Source organism: Aythya ferina, assembly GCF_964211825.1.
Source record: "Aythya ferina genome assembly, chromosome: 1".
NCBI lineage: Eukaryota > Metazoa > Chordata > Aves > Anseriformes > Anatidae > Aythya > Aythya ferina.
In genome coordinates this window covers 86,590,773-86,609,505 of record NC_140296.1, presented here as the reverse complement: position 1 = coordinate 86,609,505, position 18,733 = coordinate 86,590,773, and the positions used below count along the sequence as shown (strand labels likewise).

The 18,733-nt window shown below is 35.8% G+C and overlaps 1 protein-coding gene across 13 annotated transcripts in view; it reads left to right on the top strand.

Moving 5' to 3' along the window:
- The window catches only part of DMD (dystrophin), a 1,246,037-nt gene that overhangs the window by 1,036,464 nt on the left and 190,840 nt on the right, over positions 1-18,733 (top strand). For all 13 annotated transcript variants that reach the window (XM_084515490.1, XM_084515483.1, XM_084515486.1 and 10 more), the window contains 2 exons: positions 10,087-10,259; positions 13,731-13,887. In XM_084515490.1, the coding sequence (XP_084371616.1) occupies positions 10,087-10,259; positions 13,731-13,887 (330 nt within the window). The remainder of the gene's footprint in view (positions 1-10,086; positions 10,260-13,730; positions 13,888-18,733) is intronic.

Sequence of the window (18,733 nt, the reverse complement as noted above, 5' to 3'; positions counted from 1 at the left end):
CTAGAAAACACTAAATAATTGCTTTCAAAATGTAAATCTTATTCAGGGGATCCCTTGTTACATGCATCCTGTTCAACTTTGCTTTTGATTTTTGGATGGGACAAAATGTGATTTCACTTTGCCATAGAGACACCAATCAATATGATAGTTGAAGTTGTCATTTTGTTTTTAAAAAGAAAAAATCTTTTTTTCAGCTTCTTAGCTTTTGCTAGTTATTTACTTATTTTGAGGCAGTCAACATACATATGAAGCATTTCATAGTAGAGCGTACTTCTGGATATATCTGTCTGTGGTTCCGGTTGCTCTGAGAGAGCTGAAAGTATTTGGAATTCTTTGAGGTGAAGACTGATAAATATGAAACTTTTCCTCTTATGTCAAATTCCTCACAAATGCAGTATTCCAATACAATAGCGTGATGAATGCTTAATCTTGGTTTGTAGATAGTAACAACAAATGATTAGACCTGAAGTAATACTGTGCATTTTAATTTTAAAATCATAGTACTGGTTTAAAAGTGAAAGTCCTGGTGTTGTGATCAGTGTGTTGCCATGAGCAGGGAGCTGAGGATTTGGAGTTGGAGGGTCAGAAGGAAAAGCCCACTGGGGAAGGCTGGAGCACCGTGTCCAGCCAAGACATACAGTGGGCTGCAGGTGACTGCAGCTCCTTTTTGCGTCCACCCTGGTACATTCGCCAATGGCTTTTGGCACCACATCAACCCTTTTGACAATGTCTCTTTAGGGTTACCTGAGCCTCTGTAACTCTTACAGTCGTTTAGCAGGGGGCTCCACTCCCAAAGAGAGGTGCCATAATCTCACAGATGGCCCGTTGGCTCCTCACCGGCTTTGGTGTGTTGGCTCCTCACCAAATGTCTGAACCTTCGACACCCCCTCCTACTTTGCAGGGTTGCTGTTGTATCAGGCATGTCATCAGGAAGATAAACCTAATGTGTATCACGGCAGTCTAAACCCAGCTCACGTTCATTGTTAGAGGGTGAACTGCCCAGCACTCAGTGACTTCTGTTCTGTGGTGACATGAAAATCTGACATCCAAGGACTGAAATAAGTTTGCTAGCACTTGACTGCCTCAGGGCATTTTCTCTGTGGTAACTTTTCTGACATCACTTGCTTAAAACCTAGACGGTCAGAAGACCTGAGGCCATGCTACCATGGTCTGTATTCCCACTGAAAATTGAGATTAAGTGTACTTTTGCCATTCTGCTCCCCAGGTTTTTGTCTTCCCTGAGCTTGCCCCAGGACACCTCATACAGGGAGGATTTGACACAAATAAATGCAGAGTACTGGAGCTTTCTCAGCATTCTCCCCCCGCCCCAGATCCCACTTAACCTGGCCTTGATTAAGAACAGTTAACTGCAGCAGGTCTTGCACCTCAGAAGAGAGTAACACCTGAAATTGTATACATTCTTGATTGAAATCTCATTATCTTTGGAACAATGCTAACTTTTAAAGGAACCCTAAAACTGATAAATTTGTTGTTCTGAACCAGTTTTCATAATGCATAATGAGGCCTCTAGTTTTTGCTTTGTGTTCTGTTCTCTTTACAGTTCTAATAACAATTTATGTTGTTTCAATTAATGGAACATCATGCTATAGAAATCATAACTTTTCTTCAGGCATCAAAATATTACCAACAAAAAAAGTGAAATACCAGAATTTATTTTAAAAAGAAGAAAGATTGCAAAAAGTATTTGTGACAAAAGGAATTAGGATGATGTGTAGGACAAAACTGTCATTTTAAAAGGGTTTGGAAGAAGATTTTGTATGTCTTTGTATTAGAGGAGGGGTGAAAGTGTATCTGGAATTCTGTAGGTGGTAACATGAAATGTCAAAATACATGTTGGTGCATTGAAATCTTAGACACTTTTCTGTGAAGTTTTGAAGATGGTTTGTACATACAAGTAATTCTTCTAGGAATGGTCATATATAATTAGCAAATCTAAGGTATATTTCAGTACAGGTTTGTGACAGAAAAGTAAACCTTTTTCTTTTTTCCTTCTAAGACGTTTTTCTTCAGGCTTTGAGACAGTAGTGCAGTTCAGCCTTTCTGGCTGCTTGTTGTAAGAGAAAATCAGTATTAATTGGAAGCACTGAGTTGTCAGTGGAACTAATAGAGGTAGATGCTCTCCAAATTATCCAGCAGGACTTTCAAACCTTGCCTGAATAACTGAGTGAAAGTAAATGTTCCTGCAGAGGATATTGCTGCCTTTGTGCTGCTACTGTTTCATCTCTGGCAAATGGAGAGAGGGCAAAATTAGACATGCTGAAAGTAGCAACATAATTATTTTGCTGGAAAAAAAAAAGAAAGAAAAGAAAAAGATTGACAGGGTGAGTGTGCTGACAGAATGTGCAGGTGTAATGGAATCAGACATTCACTGAAGTACTAGGGTCAGGACCAGCATATTTGTTGGGAGTAGACTACTTTCTGAAATCTGCAAAACTGTGTTAGTTTGTAATGGGCCTAATGGTTTTTACTTTTCAGAAAATTGTGTGTATGGGTACATACAAGTACATGCATATTTATGCCATTTCCCTTCTATTCACCCAAACATCAAATATGATTTTCAAAGTCAGATATCTAATCCCATACATCTCAGTAGAGGTGGCTGATTTTGTGGCATGCAGAACACTTGTAATTCCCACTTTAAAATATGTGCTTTGCTCGCCTTGCTGCATTTGTTTACCTGAAGGTCATTAAGTATACGATCTGGTAGTAAAATATAATTACATCATACAATAAAAGTGTTTCCTATTTGTGGTGAGTAGGAATTTTTCTCCCTTGGTGTAATCTCAAGCTAAAATGAAATTTCTTTCTGATTAGGATTTCCCTTGTAGATGTAAGAACAAACAAACAGTAAAAAAAAAAAATAACATTTTCCATTAAAGTTACTATTACCAGAACAGTTCATACTTGTCTAATCTAATGGCAAAGACTGCATCAAATCCTGGGTGAAATTAACTCTGTAAATATAGATAGCTTTGTGTGTTTAAAGATTAATTATTTTATCTGTTTATTTTTCTTTTCATTAAATGTAAATGAAAGTAGTCATTCAGTTTTATTTCAGTCTTTCAGAAATGCACTAAGAAATCCATAAACTCCTCCCAACTACATGGAAATACTACTATGTAATAAAATGTATTTAATTATTATTGAATACAAATTAATTGATATAGGTGTCATTTAAAAAAAAAAAAAAAGTTTGATCATTTCATTATGAAAAGGGAGAAATGTCAGGTCTTGTGCCTGTCTTGTGACTGTGTTTGAAAAGCCAGTTCTGTGGAAGAAGATCTGCATAATTAAAGCTTAAGCATGTTCACATGATTTTGTTGTTGTTCTTAAAACTACTACTCCATAGCTGAGGTAGCTCACTGTTAATGATATTAAGAAGCCCACACCAAGCTCACGCCGTCTTTAAGACAGCTATATCCTGGAATGTTCCATTTAATCTGTTTCAATCACCTGAATATAACCTAAATTGAAAGTTGTTTGTGCCTTATCATAAAGATTATTTATTTATTTATTTATGAAGACAAGACTAAGTTTGCTAAAGAAAGCTTTTTTATCTTCTTTTAGGTGAAAGTTTTCAAATGTGAATTTTGTTCCTTTCTTACATTTTTGACACATTGAATTTAAAACCATAACAGTGATAGCTGCAACTTACACAAATTATCTTCTGTGGGGCAAAATTATCCTTTTAGCTTCCACCCATCAACATTTGCCTCTCTGTTTGAGGACTAGCTCTTACCCTTTGTTATCTTGAAAATTGTGTTGGGAACCTGGAATTGCCTTAATGATATTCATAAGCTTATCTTCCCAATAGAGAAAGACCTTTTTATCTTTCTTTTTAATCAAGTCATTAGCATGAAACTCAGAGATGTAATCATACCAGACTGGAATTGGGGTCATGCCATAGGCTAGCTGAATAGGAGGCTTCATGGCATGATGATGTATAGCCATTTCACAACAATGCTTTTAACTCAATAAGTCTACCCTTTAATTACATTTTAAATCTAATTTGAGAACTTTTTATCATTATGTAAATTGCTCAGTAAGCACTCCCATTCTAAGACCCAATAAAAGTTCTGTTTATGGTCTGGGAAAGTGAACAGTTTAAAAGCTCGATGGACAGATTAAGAGCTTTTTTTCCCACTACATTCCTTATCTTGGCTGTGTTAGTTCAGGTGGTTTATGTAGTAGCAAAAAATTATGTTTATTGCTGTTGGATTCTCACTGTTAGATTGTTCAGGAACTATATAGTTCCCAAATTCTTACCCAGATTAGTTGTATTTTGATCTACAGCTCCAAAATAAAGAAAGAAAAAGAAAGGAAGGAAGGAAGGAAGGAAGGAAGGAAGGAAGGAAGGAAGGAAGGAAGGAAGGAAGGAAGGAAGGAAGGAAGGAAGGAAGGAAGGAAGGAAGGAAGGAAGGAAGGAAGGAAGGAAGGAAGGAAGGAAGGAAAGGATAACTTGGTCTGAGAAGAACTATTACATTTAAAAGCAGTTACTCCTGTGGGACCAGTAGTGTCTTGTAAAGCAGAAGAAATATTTCAGAATTATGTTCCAGTTTTAATCTAAAAGACAGTGTTTCCAACCTGGAGGAAGTGACTTTTTCTTTTTCTTCTCCCTGTTCAAATACACTTCCAAGGTAATGACTAGCTTACAAGGAAAGACGGTCATAAAGAATGGTGCAAACTGACTTACTCTTGCAGGGAACACAGGAAATAGATCAAGTGCATCTTGCACTGAGTTCTACCTCTTGTGTTTAAAAATGCATTGGATTTCCTGTGCTGTAGCCATTAATTCAACATCACTAGAACTACATAAGCCTCAAAACCGTTCCTTTTTCTAGCAGACAAAAGAATAATCCCTGATCCTGATAGAGGTGCCATATGCATGGGTCTTTGCACCTCCAAAAGATCCTGGAGTCTGTAAGGGTGTTGAAAAAAAAATATGTCAAACTCTCTGAACCCTCACAACAAGTTTAGTGTTTCAGGCAAAAATGAAGATTTCCAGCAGCTTAGACATTTAGCTAAATAAAAGCAAGTACGATGTATAAGCTGGTATCTCATCACTAAGGTACCTAAACTGTGTTGCACGGGCTTGCAAAATAGACATTCCCTCTAGTTCCTATGCTTTATGTATATTTATGTAAGCTTATGTAAATACGCCACTATTTTATGCTATTTTAAAATTATTATATTTTTTCCCAGAAGTTATTCTGGGAAAATATAAAATATTCAACAGTATGAAGAAGTTGATTAATTTGGCTAACTACACAGCTGGAGTAGAATTATATAGGTCTAGGATTTTGTTTGAGTAATTTTTGGGTAGCTTTTCTAACTATTTGGGTATTAGTATTGTAGAACCTTAGTACCATGCAGTATAGTGTTTTTGAGGAATGTATAGCCACTCAGGTCTGAATTGCTGATGCTTTGAGTACACATATGTAACTATGCAGACTGACTTTGGTTTTTTAATTATTGATAGTAAAGACAAATTTTCTTCCTCTATACCGATTTCCTTTAATCAGATGGTGCTGTCTTTAATTTTCTGAGACTTCTTAATTAATCCCATTTATTTTATTAGTAACTTTATGGTAACTAGAAAATGTAAAATGCTTCATTAGAAATGAAAAGAACAATTCCAAGGACAGAGCTGAGTTTGTACAGGAGGATTTAAGTGCTTTAATTTCTTTAAATTATTACATAATTAATTTTGTTTCTACCTTTTGTAAAAGATAAATGTTTTGTCAGCTGCACTACATTAATTTCCATGTCATAGTCTGACTCATGTATAGTCCAACTAATGTAACTAATTATTTTTTTTCTGGGACTTAATTTTACTTCCAGCCTACAAATTCCTCTCTGATTTATTGCCAAAATAATGTCAGATTTGCCATGTGTCATGTCCTCCATATGTCATTCCCATGTATTACATATGGGATATGAAGGATTTTTACACTAGCTTGTTAATTATTTCTGATAAAATAACCCATCTTTTTGAATTCTTAAAGGATTATATCTGCTATGTGGTATTATCATAGGGATTATCATTCTTAGTCCTGTGTTACTGAGTATTTGATGACTTTCAAATGACTTTGATGAGTTTCAAGTGTAGTTCAATAATGAGGAATAATATAGAAATTAAGGTGGCCATTGTGCCATTTACGAAGTATTCTAACCTTTGATATAAAATTGTATTCTGTATAGACTGAACAGGATTACTGAGAAGCATAAATACTATATAGACTTAGTCTATATAGTATAATAAAGTGAATGCACATTTTTAATGTGTAGAAACCTATAATAGCTATTGAACCAGGTTTCGATGAACAAGTCTTACAATACACTTTATCATCTAACTATCATTTGTCTTAATAAAGGAGGATTTCACTCTGGAATTCTTAGGCAAATCTGTCATTGCAAGGGAGGCAATTCTTTATAAGTAGTTCACTCTTTGTCACCTTTAAAAAAATAAAAAGTGGGAAGTTTGAAAATTAACTTAGGCTAATAATCATTACTCATCAATAGTTACCATAGCCAATGTTTTGGTTTTGTTGTTATTTGTATTTTATTTTTCTACCTTCTTCAAGAGAATGTGTTTCTACATAACACCAGTAATAACCACTACAACAAAAAAGCAGTGTACAGAGACAACTTAAGTCCAACAGTAACTCAGAAGAATTATACCAGGATTGATTTTCATCCTTTGCAGTTCCTATGTGTCCTTGAACATAATGGAAAAGATGAAATGCAAAAATAGTCTATATTTAGTCTATATTCGATGCTTCTTAGTATGATGTGTAATGACTTTTGCAAATAGCAATTTATAAGATGAAGTACATCCTCCTGTTTTATTCTAGTCAAGAAAAAGAATCTAGTTCATATTGATCTTTCACTTCTATTTTTGAAACATGGAAATTATTTATTTCAGAAAACAAATAAAACATTTATAGATCTTTCTCTTACATGCACTCTGCTTCTCTTGGGACAAGAAGGAGTCACAAAGAAAGGATCTGAAATACACCAATCAAAATGGAGTGAATACCTCTTATTGTTTCTTTATGTTACCTGTATAGATGGAGTGAACTATTTTTAGGATTATTAGGAAATGTGTAGTTTACACAGAGAATTTGGACTAAGATCCTGAATACTAGCTAAGAGTAAGAGTACTTCAGTTTTCATGTTACCCATTTAACTAACTGTCCGGTTTGACTGTAGTACTCTGTAGCATTCTTAAATAAAAAGGATAGGCTTGATTTTATTACCAGAAATATCATCTATGTGTGGGGAGAAAAGCACAATGTCAAGACTATAAGAGAGTTTTTCTAAAGGCAAAAAAAAAAGTGTGTAAGTGCATTTATTTTTACTTTTCTGTTATAAAGTACTTTGAGTGTGATAAAGTACCAATAGGGCCCTGATTTGACAGGTTCCTACTGTGAATAGTTATTTGATGTACATATTTCATGTTGTTCTTGCTGAGGAAGAGAAAGCTAACTTCATCACCACCCTACAAACTAAGAATTTTTTGCAACAGGTAAAAATACGATAATTCTTTCATACAGCAATAGATTTATTTATTTTGAAATGTGGAAGGACCTCAGAAGTATATAGACATTAAAAGTGATTTTATTTTATTTATTTACTTTTTTTTTAATGTGAGCTTTCTCCTTTCTTATATTATTTTGGCTATTTACCTCAGTTTTATGGTACGTAACCTCAGGACTGATTTAAAATCTCCAAATACATACACGAAGAGAATGAAATTTATTAATAAAGTACTCTTCAGTCAAGCAAGCATAAATAAAATATAGCTGCTGGAAACTGAAGCTATCAACATTCAGACTTGAAATGAAGTACAGATTTTCAAGTGATGGTATTCATACCTTTAATATCATACGCATTTATGTACCTTAATAATAGCATTTTTAAAAATCAGAGTAGGTTGCTTCTCTGAAACATATGTTTAAATTCAAAAAGGAATAATTCTGGAAAATTCTGTTTGCTTTTATAATCTAAGACTCTGGCATGGAACTTTTATATATTTGTTGAGGATAGGATTGTGTATGTGTTTATATATATTTATACATTTATCGACTATGCAATTCTCCACTGTCTTTCTCTAAAGTCCTTAGCATTTTTAAATACCTCCTGACTGAGGTATTTAAAATAAAATATGAAAATATGTTTTTCTGCCTATTTTGAAGAACCATTTGAATTCTTTGTCTTTTCTGTTGAGTCTTGCTTTCCTCCGGTTTATAGCTATGTTAAAAGCATTCTCTCTCTCTTCTGTCTGAAAGATAGAATGAATTATTCTGTTTTAAAATAGGTAGCTGAATTACATCGGCTCCTAAAGGATTATTAATTCTTACTCTCTCAAAATTCCTAGCCTGTGTGCCAGGTCAGGTGATGAAATTCCAATTCTTAGATTAGAACTGCAGTTGCCACAACTAGTGCCTGTGCTAAGAAAACGGCTTCATTTCTGTGAGTATTTAACATCAATCAATAAATACAATATTTATAATACAATTACATTCTGCTGAATTACTTCTGGTGTATTCCAAAGTCATTCCTATTTTACTGCTAGAGTGAACATAGATAAGTATTTGGATGAGAACTCCTACACGGTACCACAGGCATTCATAAAAATTTCAAATTGAAATTGCTCCAAATACAGTGCTAGTCGTTGCTGTGCATGAAATAGGTATCCAGCAAAGTACAACAAATGACACTTGGAATAGCAGTAGCTGAACAAGGACAACCTACTTATGATTCAGCGTTGCTAACACTGCACTTTAAAAATCCAACCAAACCATTTCAATTAGGAACACACCAAGTAGACAAGCTGTGTGCTTCCTTCCTTCAAAGTCATTTTTCTAAAGCATCCTAGAACAAGTTTCCATTGGGGACCATCTGTGATGTTCAGTTAGCTGTGGGTCTTGCCCACAAATGCCATCAGCAATTTCCCCTTTTGTGTTTCATCCCCAGTACTCCCATTTCAGGCAGCAAGAAACGACAACCAGAACTCTTAGTGCCCAAGCATCCCATGAGAAAATGAAGAGCTTTATTCACCCGGTGCACTTAGTCTTAAAGCAGAAATGATTTTGTGCAAATGTGGCTAACTACATGTGCGCTTGTGTATGTGTGTGTTTAAATTTATTATTATTTTCTCTCAGTTTAAAGAGCTTGTTTCAGCTGCTGCTCTCTGAGGGTGAATCTGTGACCTCGCGGGGCTGCAGCATGCAGCATCTTGGAGCAGGGCAGCCCGTGCACAAAGGCTCCATTCAGCGCGTGGGCAGGCAGGAATGCTGGTACCAGGCAGCTCTTGAAGGAATGTTCTCTTGGCAGAAGCAGCCTTGCTAAAAATGAGGGGGGAAAATGAATTTAAAATGGAGAGCTGGCCTGCAGTTACAAAGTGATAAGAAGAGCTGGCTGTTCAACATAAGCTGCTGGTTGCATATTCTGGGTCCTTGCTATTCTCAGGCCCTCCTACAGCCATGGCCCTGACCAGTGTTTTGGTACAGCACAAAGTGGCTGTTTATTGCTATTGACTGTTGAGGCCTGTGGTCTGAAATGTGTTCTGTCAACAGAATGTAAGGGAACTTGGCATTTTAAAGCTCTGCTGCTGCAGACGCGCAGATTTCTTGGAATTGCCATGCAGCAGGAGCGGTGCTGCAGTCCCCAGCTCAAGCTGAAAATGTTGCATAGGAAGACCTATCACGTGAAGGTCAGATTTACTTGAAATCCCAGGGGGGTTGTTTATTGTTTGTTTGTTTTCCTTGTCAGCACAGTAAATATATCTTGTCCTTAATTTGCTCTAATCTGCTCTAAAGCTAGACTTCAGCTTTCTAAATTTGTTTACTAGGTTCCATATGGAAATACAATCCTTATTCAATGGATTCATGCAAAAACAAAAGGTGATTGTGTGTATAGTACACAATATTGCCATGAAGGGAGTAACTGAAATCTGTGCTAACCCTGTGTTGGACTGTGGATTTTTCCACTCTTTTGAGAAGTGAAAGTTTCTATAATTATGTAAGAAATCACACGTGTTGTTTTCTATTAATTCCATAGGATCTACAGGCAGAAATCGATACTCATACTGACATCTTCCACAACCTGGATGAAAATGGGCAGAAAATACTAAGATCCCTAGAAGGCTCTGAGGATGCCGTCCTGTTGCAGAGACGTCTGGATAACATGAACTTCAGATGGAGTGAGCTTAGGAAGAAATCTCTAAACATTAGGTAGGACATGAATGTAAGCAAAAGTCTACAGCTGGTGTGTAAGACACTCCATCTGCCTTCTACCAGTAGAAGAGTTTGAGCTTGTTACTGATAGCATTATTTCCATCCATTTTTAAATGAATTGTTCTGTTTTGAATGCTGGCTTAACTTTGTAAGAATTATCAGAGGGTTTTTTTTGGTGTGAAAAATGATAGTAGGGGATTAGGATTTGAGACATATGATGAGGTTTTGTAATTACAAAAGGAAAGATTAGCATGTTTAAACAGAAAGTGTACCCCCTCTAAATGTAAAGTTCTTAGAGTTGGTTATGACTTATCATTGAGTCATGAAAGAAAATGATGAGACAACCTATATTTATGATAAGCTTTATTTCTGAGGCTGCCATTTCCAGTGCAGAACTAAGAATAGTCTTGCAAATGAGAAGACGTTATATACGATTTTAGCTTTTATCGGGGAAGTGGACAGAATTATCAAATAAAATCCAGGGGTAAAAGGAAATCAATAGGTAGTATTGTAAAAGGAAAAACTTCTCCCTGCAAGAAAAAATATAATAAATGGTAATGTTACAAATGATGAAGTAGACATACAGACTTCAGTGGGCTGAAGATTTCAAAAGAAACTATCAAGAAAACTTTTCTTCAGAAATACGTCTTGCACAATAGACAGCCCGGCTCCATTGCATTCAGTCTCGGGCATTTTTTTTCATTTGCTCACTTGCTGTGTGTTGGTGGTAGTTCAGAGGCAAAAGAGGCAGAAAAAGGCAAAAAGGAGAAAGTGTTTTTCAAAGTAATGTATGAAATACTAGTTTTTTTCAGCTCAGACCCTGAGGGAGGTCAGTCTGTGTAATGACAAAAGCCATCTTTATAACATCAATCATTAAAAATAAATGAAGGATGTGAGGTTGAAAATATATTAATAGCTAAAGAAGGAGAGACACGTTCCTCCTCTTGTTTCTGAGGAGCAAAGGAAGGATATAATATTTCAAGGTCTCTCTGAGATTTATTTATTCAGATAAATGTTACCCATTAATTTGACAAAATACAGCAGTGTTTGAGAAAAGAAAAACAGGAAGTTGGCCAAATATTGGTAATTAAATATTAAATCTGTCCTTCAGTATTTGTGGTTCAATATATTGCTGCCATTGATCATCAGATGTAGTAACCCTAGTTATATCACAGTGACTTCTTGCATTAAACATTCAAAGAAACAGAACTCTTTTCTAAAACACTTGCTTTCAATAAAAGGCCCAATATACTGACTAGGGTAAGAATCAATTTGCAGCTCCTAAGACGTTCAAGTTAAATGATGCTGGCCACCAGAATGAATGAACAGGCTATACTCAATCTTGTGCTTGGTGCTATTTCTTTTCATCACACAGTATGGAATAGATTTCATCGTGACTAGTAATGTTTACTCAAAAGAGGTGTAAGAGCAGAAATCTGAAATGTTCCCCAGACACCAGTCACATGACTTTCCTTATTTAGTGAACATTTTAGACTGCCAAAACAGAAAAAAACCATCCTTTCCCTTGGCTTGAGTAGGCATTCTTTTATCAGTCTGGTGCATTTCAGATAGGTAAAGTGTATGGTAGATGTCAAGAGAAGCCAAGTTCATTTACATTATTACCTTGCTTTCATTATCGCAAGTCAGCACAGTCTACCCTAATGCTTTCCTGGATTTGAAGAACTTGATTTAAAAATTTATTTCTTTTTATCTGTTTTGTCTGCACGTGCATGAATACATTTATAAATATGAGTGCATGTGTACTAGCATGCACTAGCATGTACTAGCATGCACATGTACAAATGCATATTCACAAAACTGACAGAAGGTCAGAACAAGATGGATTTGGGAGGACCATTCACCATACAAAGGTCAGAGCACAGCAGCAGTAATTGAACTTCTTCAGACCACTCTGTGTTTTCTCCCTGCAAAGCCAGACCTGAGGAAGCAGGGAAAAAGTGAAGACCCTCATGTTCACCTCCAGTTGCTGCCCTTGTCTGGAGGAGGTGGAAGCTTACATTTGCTGAGATCAACCTGGGAGACAGGAGATGACTTGACTCAGAAACTTTGTCCCCAGACTGTGTCCCCTCCAAAAGCCCTGTGATGCTTGCTCTTGCAACTCTCTTGCAACTCCCCTGTAACTCTGCATAGAATGGCCCTGCTTCTCTCCCACCTTGCTGCTTTCAGAGGCATCTTGGGACTTCCCTGGCTCTGGGCACCTCCAGGTCTGGCCTCCCCCAGCGTACCTGCTGTGAGGCAGTTCTACCCCTTACCTTCAGGAATTCCTCATTTCCATATCCAAACTAAGTAATAAAGACTGCAAAACATTCAGTCCAGTTTTGTCACATTTTGTTATAGCCCATTCTATATGATGTATAGGAGTAGATTTTTCACAGTCAGAAAATGTGGTTTTATTTGCAACCACTGAAAATTAAGAGAAATATTATATGAACAAAGTTGAAAGTTAAACAAATGAGATGAGACAAAGAAAATCTATTTTTATTTCATAGAGTATTTTATTATTTTACTGCTATATAGTAGTGCTATTCATTTGAAATTCTAAGAGGATTTCTTAAATTGTCTGGAAATGAATTGGGAATTTCTTTCTGGTCAGCAACTGAACAATAGCAGCATATTCATAAGTCTAGAAAGACAGGCGTTTTTATTGTGATTATCTATGATATAAACAAAACTGAAAATTTGATCAATCCAAAGATTCATCATGTATTTTCTCTCTACAGAAAGTAGTTGCTGAAAATTGCTATTAAAAATGCCACATTTACACACATGCAGAGGAAATATTTAGAAGGTCACCTTCTGAGAGCTTGCTTGTACAAAGTAGTAGTATCTTAAATTTGCCAGTAGTTTGATTAGTTTAATTTACACCTCTCTTCACGTGGCACAGATGTTTGTGCAGCAAAAGATGTTCCTTTAACAATTTCCATGTTACTTTTCTGGGAAGTGGAAGTATTTGTTCTCTTATCTTAAAGGTGAGCAGCCACATGAATCTTGTGTGAGGTTGAATGGTTAGTGTAATGGTTTGGAGAAATACTTGCTCTTCTCTGAGTTGAAAAGTACTCTCTACATTTTGGTAGAGAGTATCAAACAATTGGTAGAGAGTACTGTATCTCTAGTCTACTAGCAATCCTAAGTGATGACTAAATTACTAGTCCTAGTGTTACTAGTACATACTAGTCCTGCATAATATTTGTGAACACTTAGTGAGACTGATAATTCAACACAACTATCAATGTGTTGATATTTCAGGCCAAGACTGCGGAACCAAATTTAAATCGGTGTTGCCAGACTGATTCAAAGCTACTTTAAAAGTCATTGAATTAATGAAACACTAGGATCTTTATCAGTAAATAAGCCGGTCCAATTTGTTTTTTTATTTATTATTTTTATTTTTATTTTTTTTATTTTCACTTAGCCTGAATGTATCTGATACTTAACACATGCTTTCAGATCCCATTTGGAAGCCAGTACAGACCAGTGGAAGCGTTTACATCTCTCCCTTCAGGAACTTCTGGCATGGCTGCAATTGAAGGAGGATGAATTAAAACAGCAAGCACCCATTGGTGGAGATCTTCCCACTGTGCAGAAACAGAATGATGTTCACAGGGTATGACTTTTTTTCAAATTATTGTTTTGTTGCTTTTTGTTTTGCAGTTTAGGGTTAGGTGAAACGGTGTGTGTTGGAAAAAGATACCTTTTAAGATATATTCTAGAGATAATGAAAACTGAACTTTTACATGAAAATACTAGCTACGATTTTCAAACAGAGCTTAAAAAATTAGTGTGTTGGAGAAGGGAGTATTTACAATCTGTCTATGATAGCTCTATGACAATGATGTTGCTTTTCAGAAAAGCTAACCAGCTTTAAAAGCATACCAGTTGCTTAGCTTTTCTGAAAAGAAGCACAGCATTTTCATACAGCTATCATAGACAGATAGTTTTAATGACTAGAGCAAATATTAACTTAGTGTTATTTGGAGATTAAATAAGTAGTTCTGATTTATTTATTTTTTTTTCATAATCAGGCATTTAAATCTCGTGAGTTCTTTTCAAAACCCCATTTTGCTGTTGTTTTTGTGGGAATATTTATGAAAACAGTAGCTAATATCTGTCATAATGCACAACTGTGTGCATCATGAAACTGTTGTGGTTACTGACTGCTACTCTCCCTGCTTCATACTAATTTCATCAGGGAATTCTTATGTAAAGGCAGTAGCAGAGCATCACATAGAGACTGATCCATACTAAGCTTTGTGGTAAAAAGAAACATAAATGCAACTCTTGATTTTTTTTTTTAATAACTGTTCATACAAAGTTTGAATTGATATGTTTATTTATTTATTTATTTTATGAAAGGTATGCTTTAATTATGCTAATTAAGCATATCAAGCTGAATCAAGCTTACACCTGTCTCAGTCTAACCTAATGTCTGTTGTCAAGTAAAAAACATATAGTTTGCTATGCTATTCCCAGACAGCTAGATACTATGCGAAAAGCATATTACAGACCTAGTGATCATCATCACAAAATGTTGTGCTGCATATATGTAAGACTGTTTGACAATACCGTTTGTGAAACTTGTCACAAAAGAACTGTTACTGAAGTTCCTAAATCTCTGTTTTTATTGCTGCATGAAGAAATCTAAAAATGGTTCTATAAAATGAAATTGGATCTGGAATACCTGTGTTTTCCTCATTCATCAGACAGCTGTACTATAGATATATCTCTAAATGATTGTTCTACCTCATCCCAAAGGGTACAGTTGAGAGCAAACACTGAGAAGATCAAGTTTAGAAAGAGAATGTGACATATCTTTATGCCTTAACTTATTGGGAGAGCTGAGTTTGTGAAAAGTCCCAAAATCTTATATAAAACTAGGCTTGGCTTTTGTCATAGGCAAATAGGCTTTTGCCCACAGTAGCGAACTGATGGGGAGTAGTGGCAACATGGTCCATTTTCTAGGTCTGTCTTCTAGAGAGTTGATCTGTAGGACAGAATCATAGAATCCCTCAGGTTGGAAAAGACCTCTAATCAAGTCCAACTGTTAACCTAGTACTTTCAAGTCTACCACTAACCTATGTCCCTAAGCACCACATCTACATGTCTTTTGAATACCTTCAGGGATGGTGACTCAACAGCTTACCTGGGCAGCCTGTTCCATTTCCTCACAATCCTTTCAGTGAAGAATTTTTTCCTAATATCCAACATAAACCTCTCCTGGTGGAACTTGAGGCAATTGCCTCTTACCCTATCACTTGGTGCTTGGAAGAAAAGACCAACTCTCACCCTGCTACAATCTTAAGGTAGTTGTAGACAGTGATAAGGTCTCCCCTGAGCCTCCTTTTCTCTAGGGTAAAAAAAAAAAAAAAACCAAAAAACACAAAACACGTTATTTGAGGTACAGCCTCACCAGAGCCAAGTACAGAAGACAATCTCTTCCCTAGTCCTGTTGGCCATGCTATTTCTGATACAAGCCAGGAGGAGGCTGTTGGCCTTCTTGGCCACCTGAGCACACCGCTTACCTATATACAGCCAGCTATCAACCAATACCCCCAGATCCCTTTCTGCCAGGCAGCTTTCCAACGACTCTTCCCCCAGCCTGTAACATTGCATGGGGTTGTCATGCCCCAAGTGCACAACCTGCCATTTTGCATTGTTGAACTTCATACAGTTGGCCTCAGTCCATCAGTCCAGTTTATCCATCTCCATCTGCAGAGCCCTCCTACCCTCAAATAGATCAACGCTCACATCTAACTTAGTGTCATCTGCAAACTTACTGGCGGTGTACTCAACTCCTTGCTCTTGATCATTGATAAAGATGCTAAAGAGAAGGGATGTGTATTTTTCATACAATAAACTTTACTTGGGACTTCAAACATTATCATGGAAACAGTGAGGCTAAAACATCTGTGACTTTAAGGAGCATCACCCTTCTTTTAATTTTCCCTCTCTGAAACTTAAGATACATGAAAGGCCTGAAGTCTGTTCTAGTCAGCTGGCTGTAGCAGCTTCTATAAAGTAGTTTTAAAATTGTAAAGACTATCCAGGTCACTGGGATGCAATAAACGAAATAGATGTTGTTTTTACTCTACATTAACTCAATTCCTTTATCCAAAGATCATGTTTGAGCTAAAGCGAGACTTTAAAAAGAACTTTTGTAGAATTGTCACGACAAAACTTTTGTCATCTGATTCATATTTGAGTATTTGAAAACATTACCTTTCCTCCTAGAGCAAAGAAATAAATTTTTCAGCTAGAGAAGTTACTTCTCATAAAAATTTAATGTTATATGTATTCAGAAGGTTCTCAGAATTCATCATAAAGGTGGCAAGACTTCAGTGATGGACTAAGTGACTGTCACTCGCAAATCAGCCAAAGTGCTTAAAACTTTCAGGGACAAGAAGAGTTACATAAAAGTAAAGTACTATAAATAGGTGCAAAGTGACTTTACAAAATAAGTCTTCTCACTTCTCCTTTTTGATTATCTTCTCTCCCACATGCAGATACATACGGACACAAATCTTTGGTCATCATGTCTCAGTCATTTCTTCGTATCAAAGCAAGAACATTTTAGTTCCTTTTAGAAATAACATTTCTTTCCTTTTCCCATGCTGTAGCACTTCTGTAGTTTAATGTGAGGCCTTTCTAGCTGTAGGTACTCTGATACTCTATGGGAAAAAAAAGAACAAAATATAATCCTTGAAATTAGGTCACCCTGTCTACTCTTCAAAGATCTCTTACAGGGAAGGAGGGAAAAACAATCACTGCAGAACTCTTCTGACTTCAGATTGTCTTTGACAAAATCTGTGTTTGCAGCTTGGGGTTTTTCTACTTTTTTTTTTTTTATTATTATTATTTTTTATTTTCCTAAACTGTATGGGCTTTCTATTACTGTAAAAGTTTTCCTTTAAAGAAGCAGACATACAAAGAGTCTTTCTGAGTGAACAGCTTAGTCCATTTCTGAACATCAGAAAAATGCTTTTAAGAAGGTTTACACCTCAAATGTAAAAGTCTCCAGCATAAAACTGGAGCACAGTTCTGGTGAAAAGCTGTTTTTTCAACAGTTTTGGGCCGCTGATTAAAACAAACAAAAAAACCACAACAATAAAAAACCCAACCCTCCAAAAAAAATCCAAACCCTTAGCTCTTAGTGTGAAAGGGAGTAGTTAAATTTTGAACCTGATTACATGAGTCTGTTGATTGCTCATGTTGTTTTCCTCAATGTAAACAAAGTCTCTACCTGCTTCAATCCAAACTTCCAGCTTTGGTCTTCCTATGTCAATACAATGTCTTTCTTTCTGTGAAGAATTGTTTTTGCCAGTTAAAACTAGAAGACAACCCAGGTAATATCTTCATTGGAAAGAAGAAAAAAGCCTCAGCAGGGAAACATGTATTAGAAGCTGATATATTTTTGTTTGTTTGTTTTTTGTTCCTTAAGGAATGTAACTTAAAATAAATAAATAAATAAATTACTTTTATTTAACCTCTCTATCTTTTAGAAGACCATCTGGAATACCTCAGATATTCACAGCAGAGATAAAAAGAAGTTTGTTCTTATCATTTGAATGCTCCCAGTTGCCAAGATTGGCTTTAAAAATTTTAAGAGTAGGATTCAGATGAAAATTTCAAGTGCTTGAATCTATGCCAGATGAGAGCTTGAACTCTACTGAGAAAAAAAAAGATATACAGGCAGTCAGATTCATTGTTCCATAATAAATGTAGGTGCTTTTTAGAGAAGGCACTTTGGAATTTATCCTCAATACACCCACATAAGTGCTATTTGTTTGAACTAATATATATGTGGATCATTGTTGATTTTTGGCATCTGAAGAAAAATGTGTCTATGCCAAAGTCCTAGAATGTGCAGGTTTGGTTGTGTTCTTTATTTTCTTTTTAAAAATCAGTGATCTGAAATACTACTGTTCATCATATTATCATTTATTTATCCTGCAGTTTTCTTTGCTTTTTCATGAGTCATGATTGTGTTTTAACGAAATCGTATTAATAACTGTGTACATGTTACTATTAATCTCAGTTTCCTGGACTGTAATTTAGACATTGCACAGGTAGTCTGTTTTTTGGTAATTCTTTTAAGAGTTGCCACATCTTCCGTGTGGAGATTGTATTAGCAGCATAAATAGCATTTATGAATACAGTAGTTAATTATTAACAATTCCCTGGAAACCCTTTCCATGGAATCTGTAGCAAATGTGCCTGAGGAATATAATTCCTGCTTCGATACATGAACCTGTTCTTGTGGTACAGTTGATGTCTGCGTTTTAAATTTGAAGTCCAAACACATTTTTAAAAAACATTCTGATTGGGAAACCTCTTTAATTCATTTAACTGTACTCTTTCTCCTTAAAATTCATTAAAAGCAAAAGCATCTGCTTTTCTAATCATAGAGATTAATGCTAGTTTTAATACAACTGTGTCTTCCCATTCTATTTTCA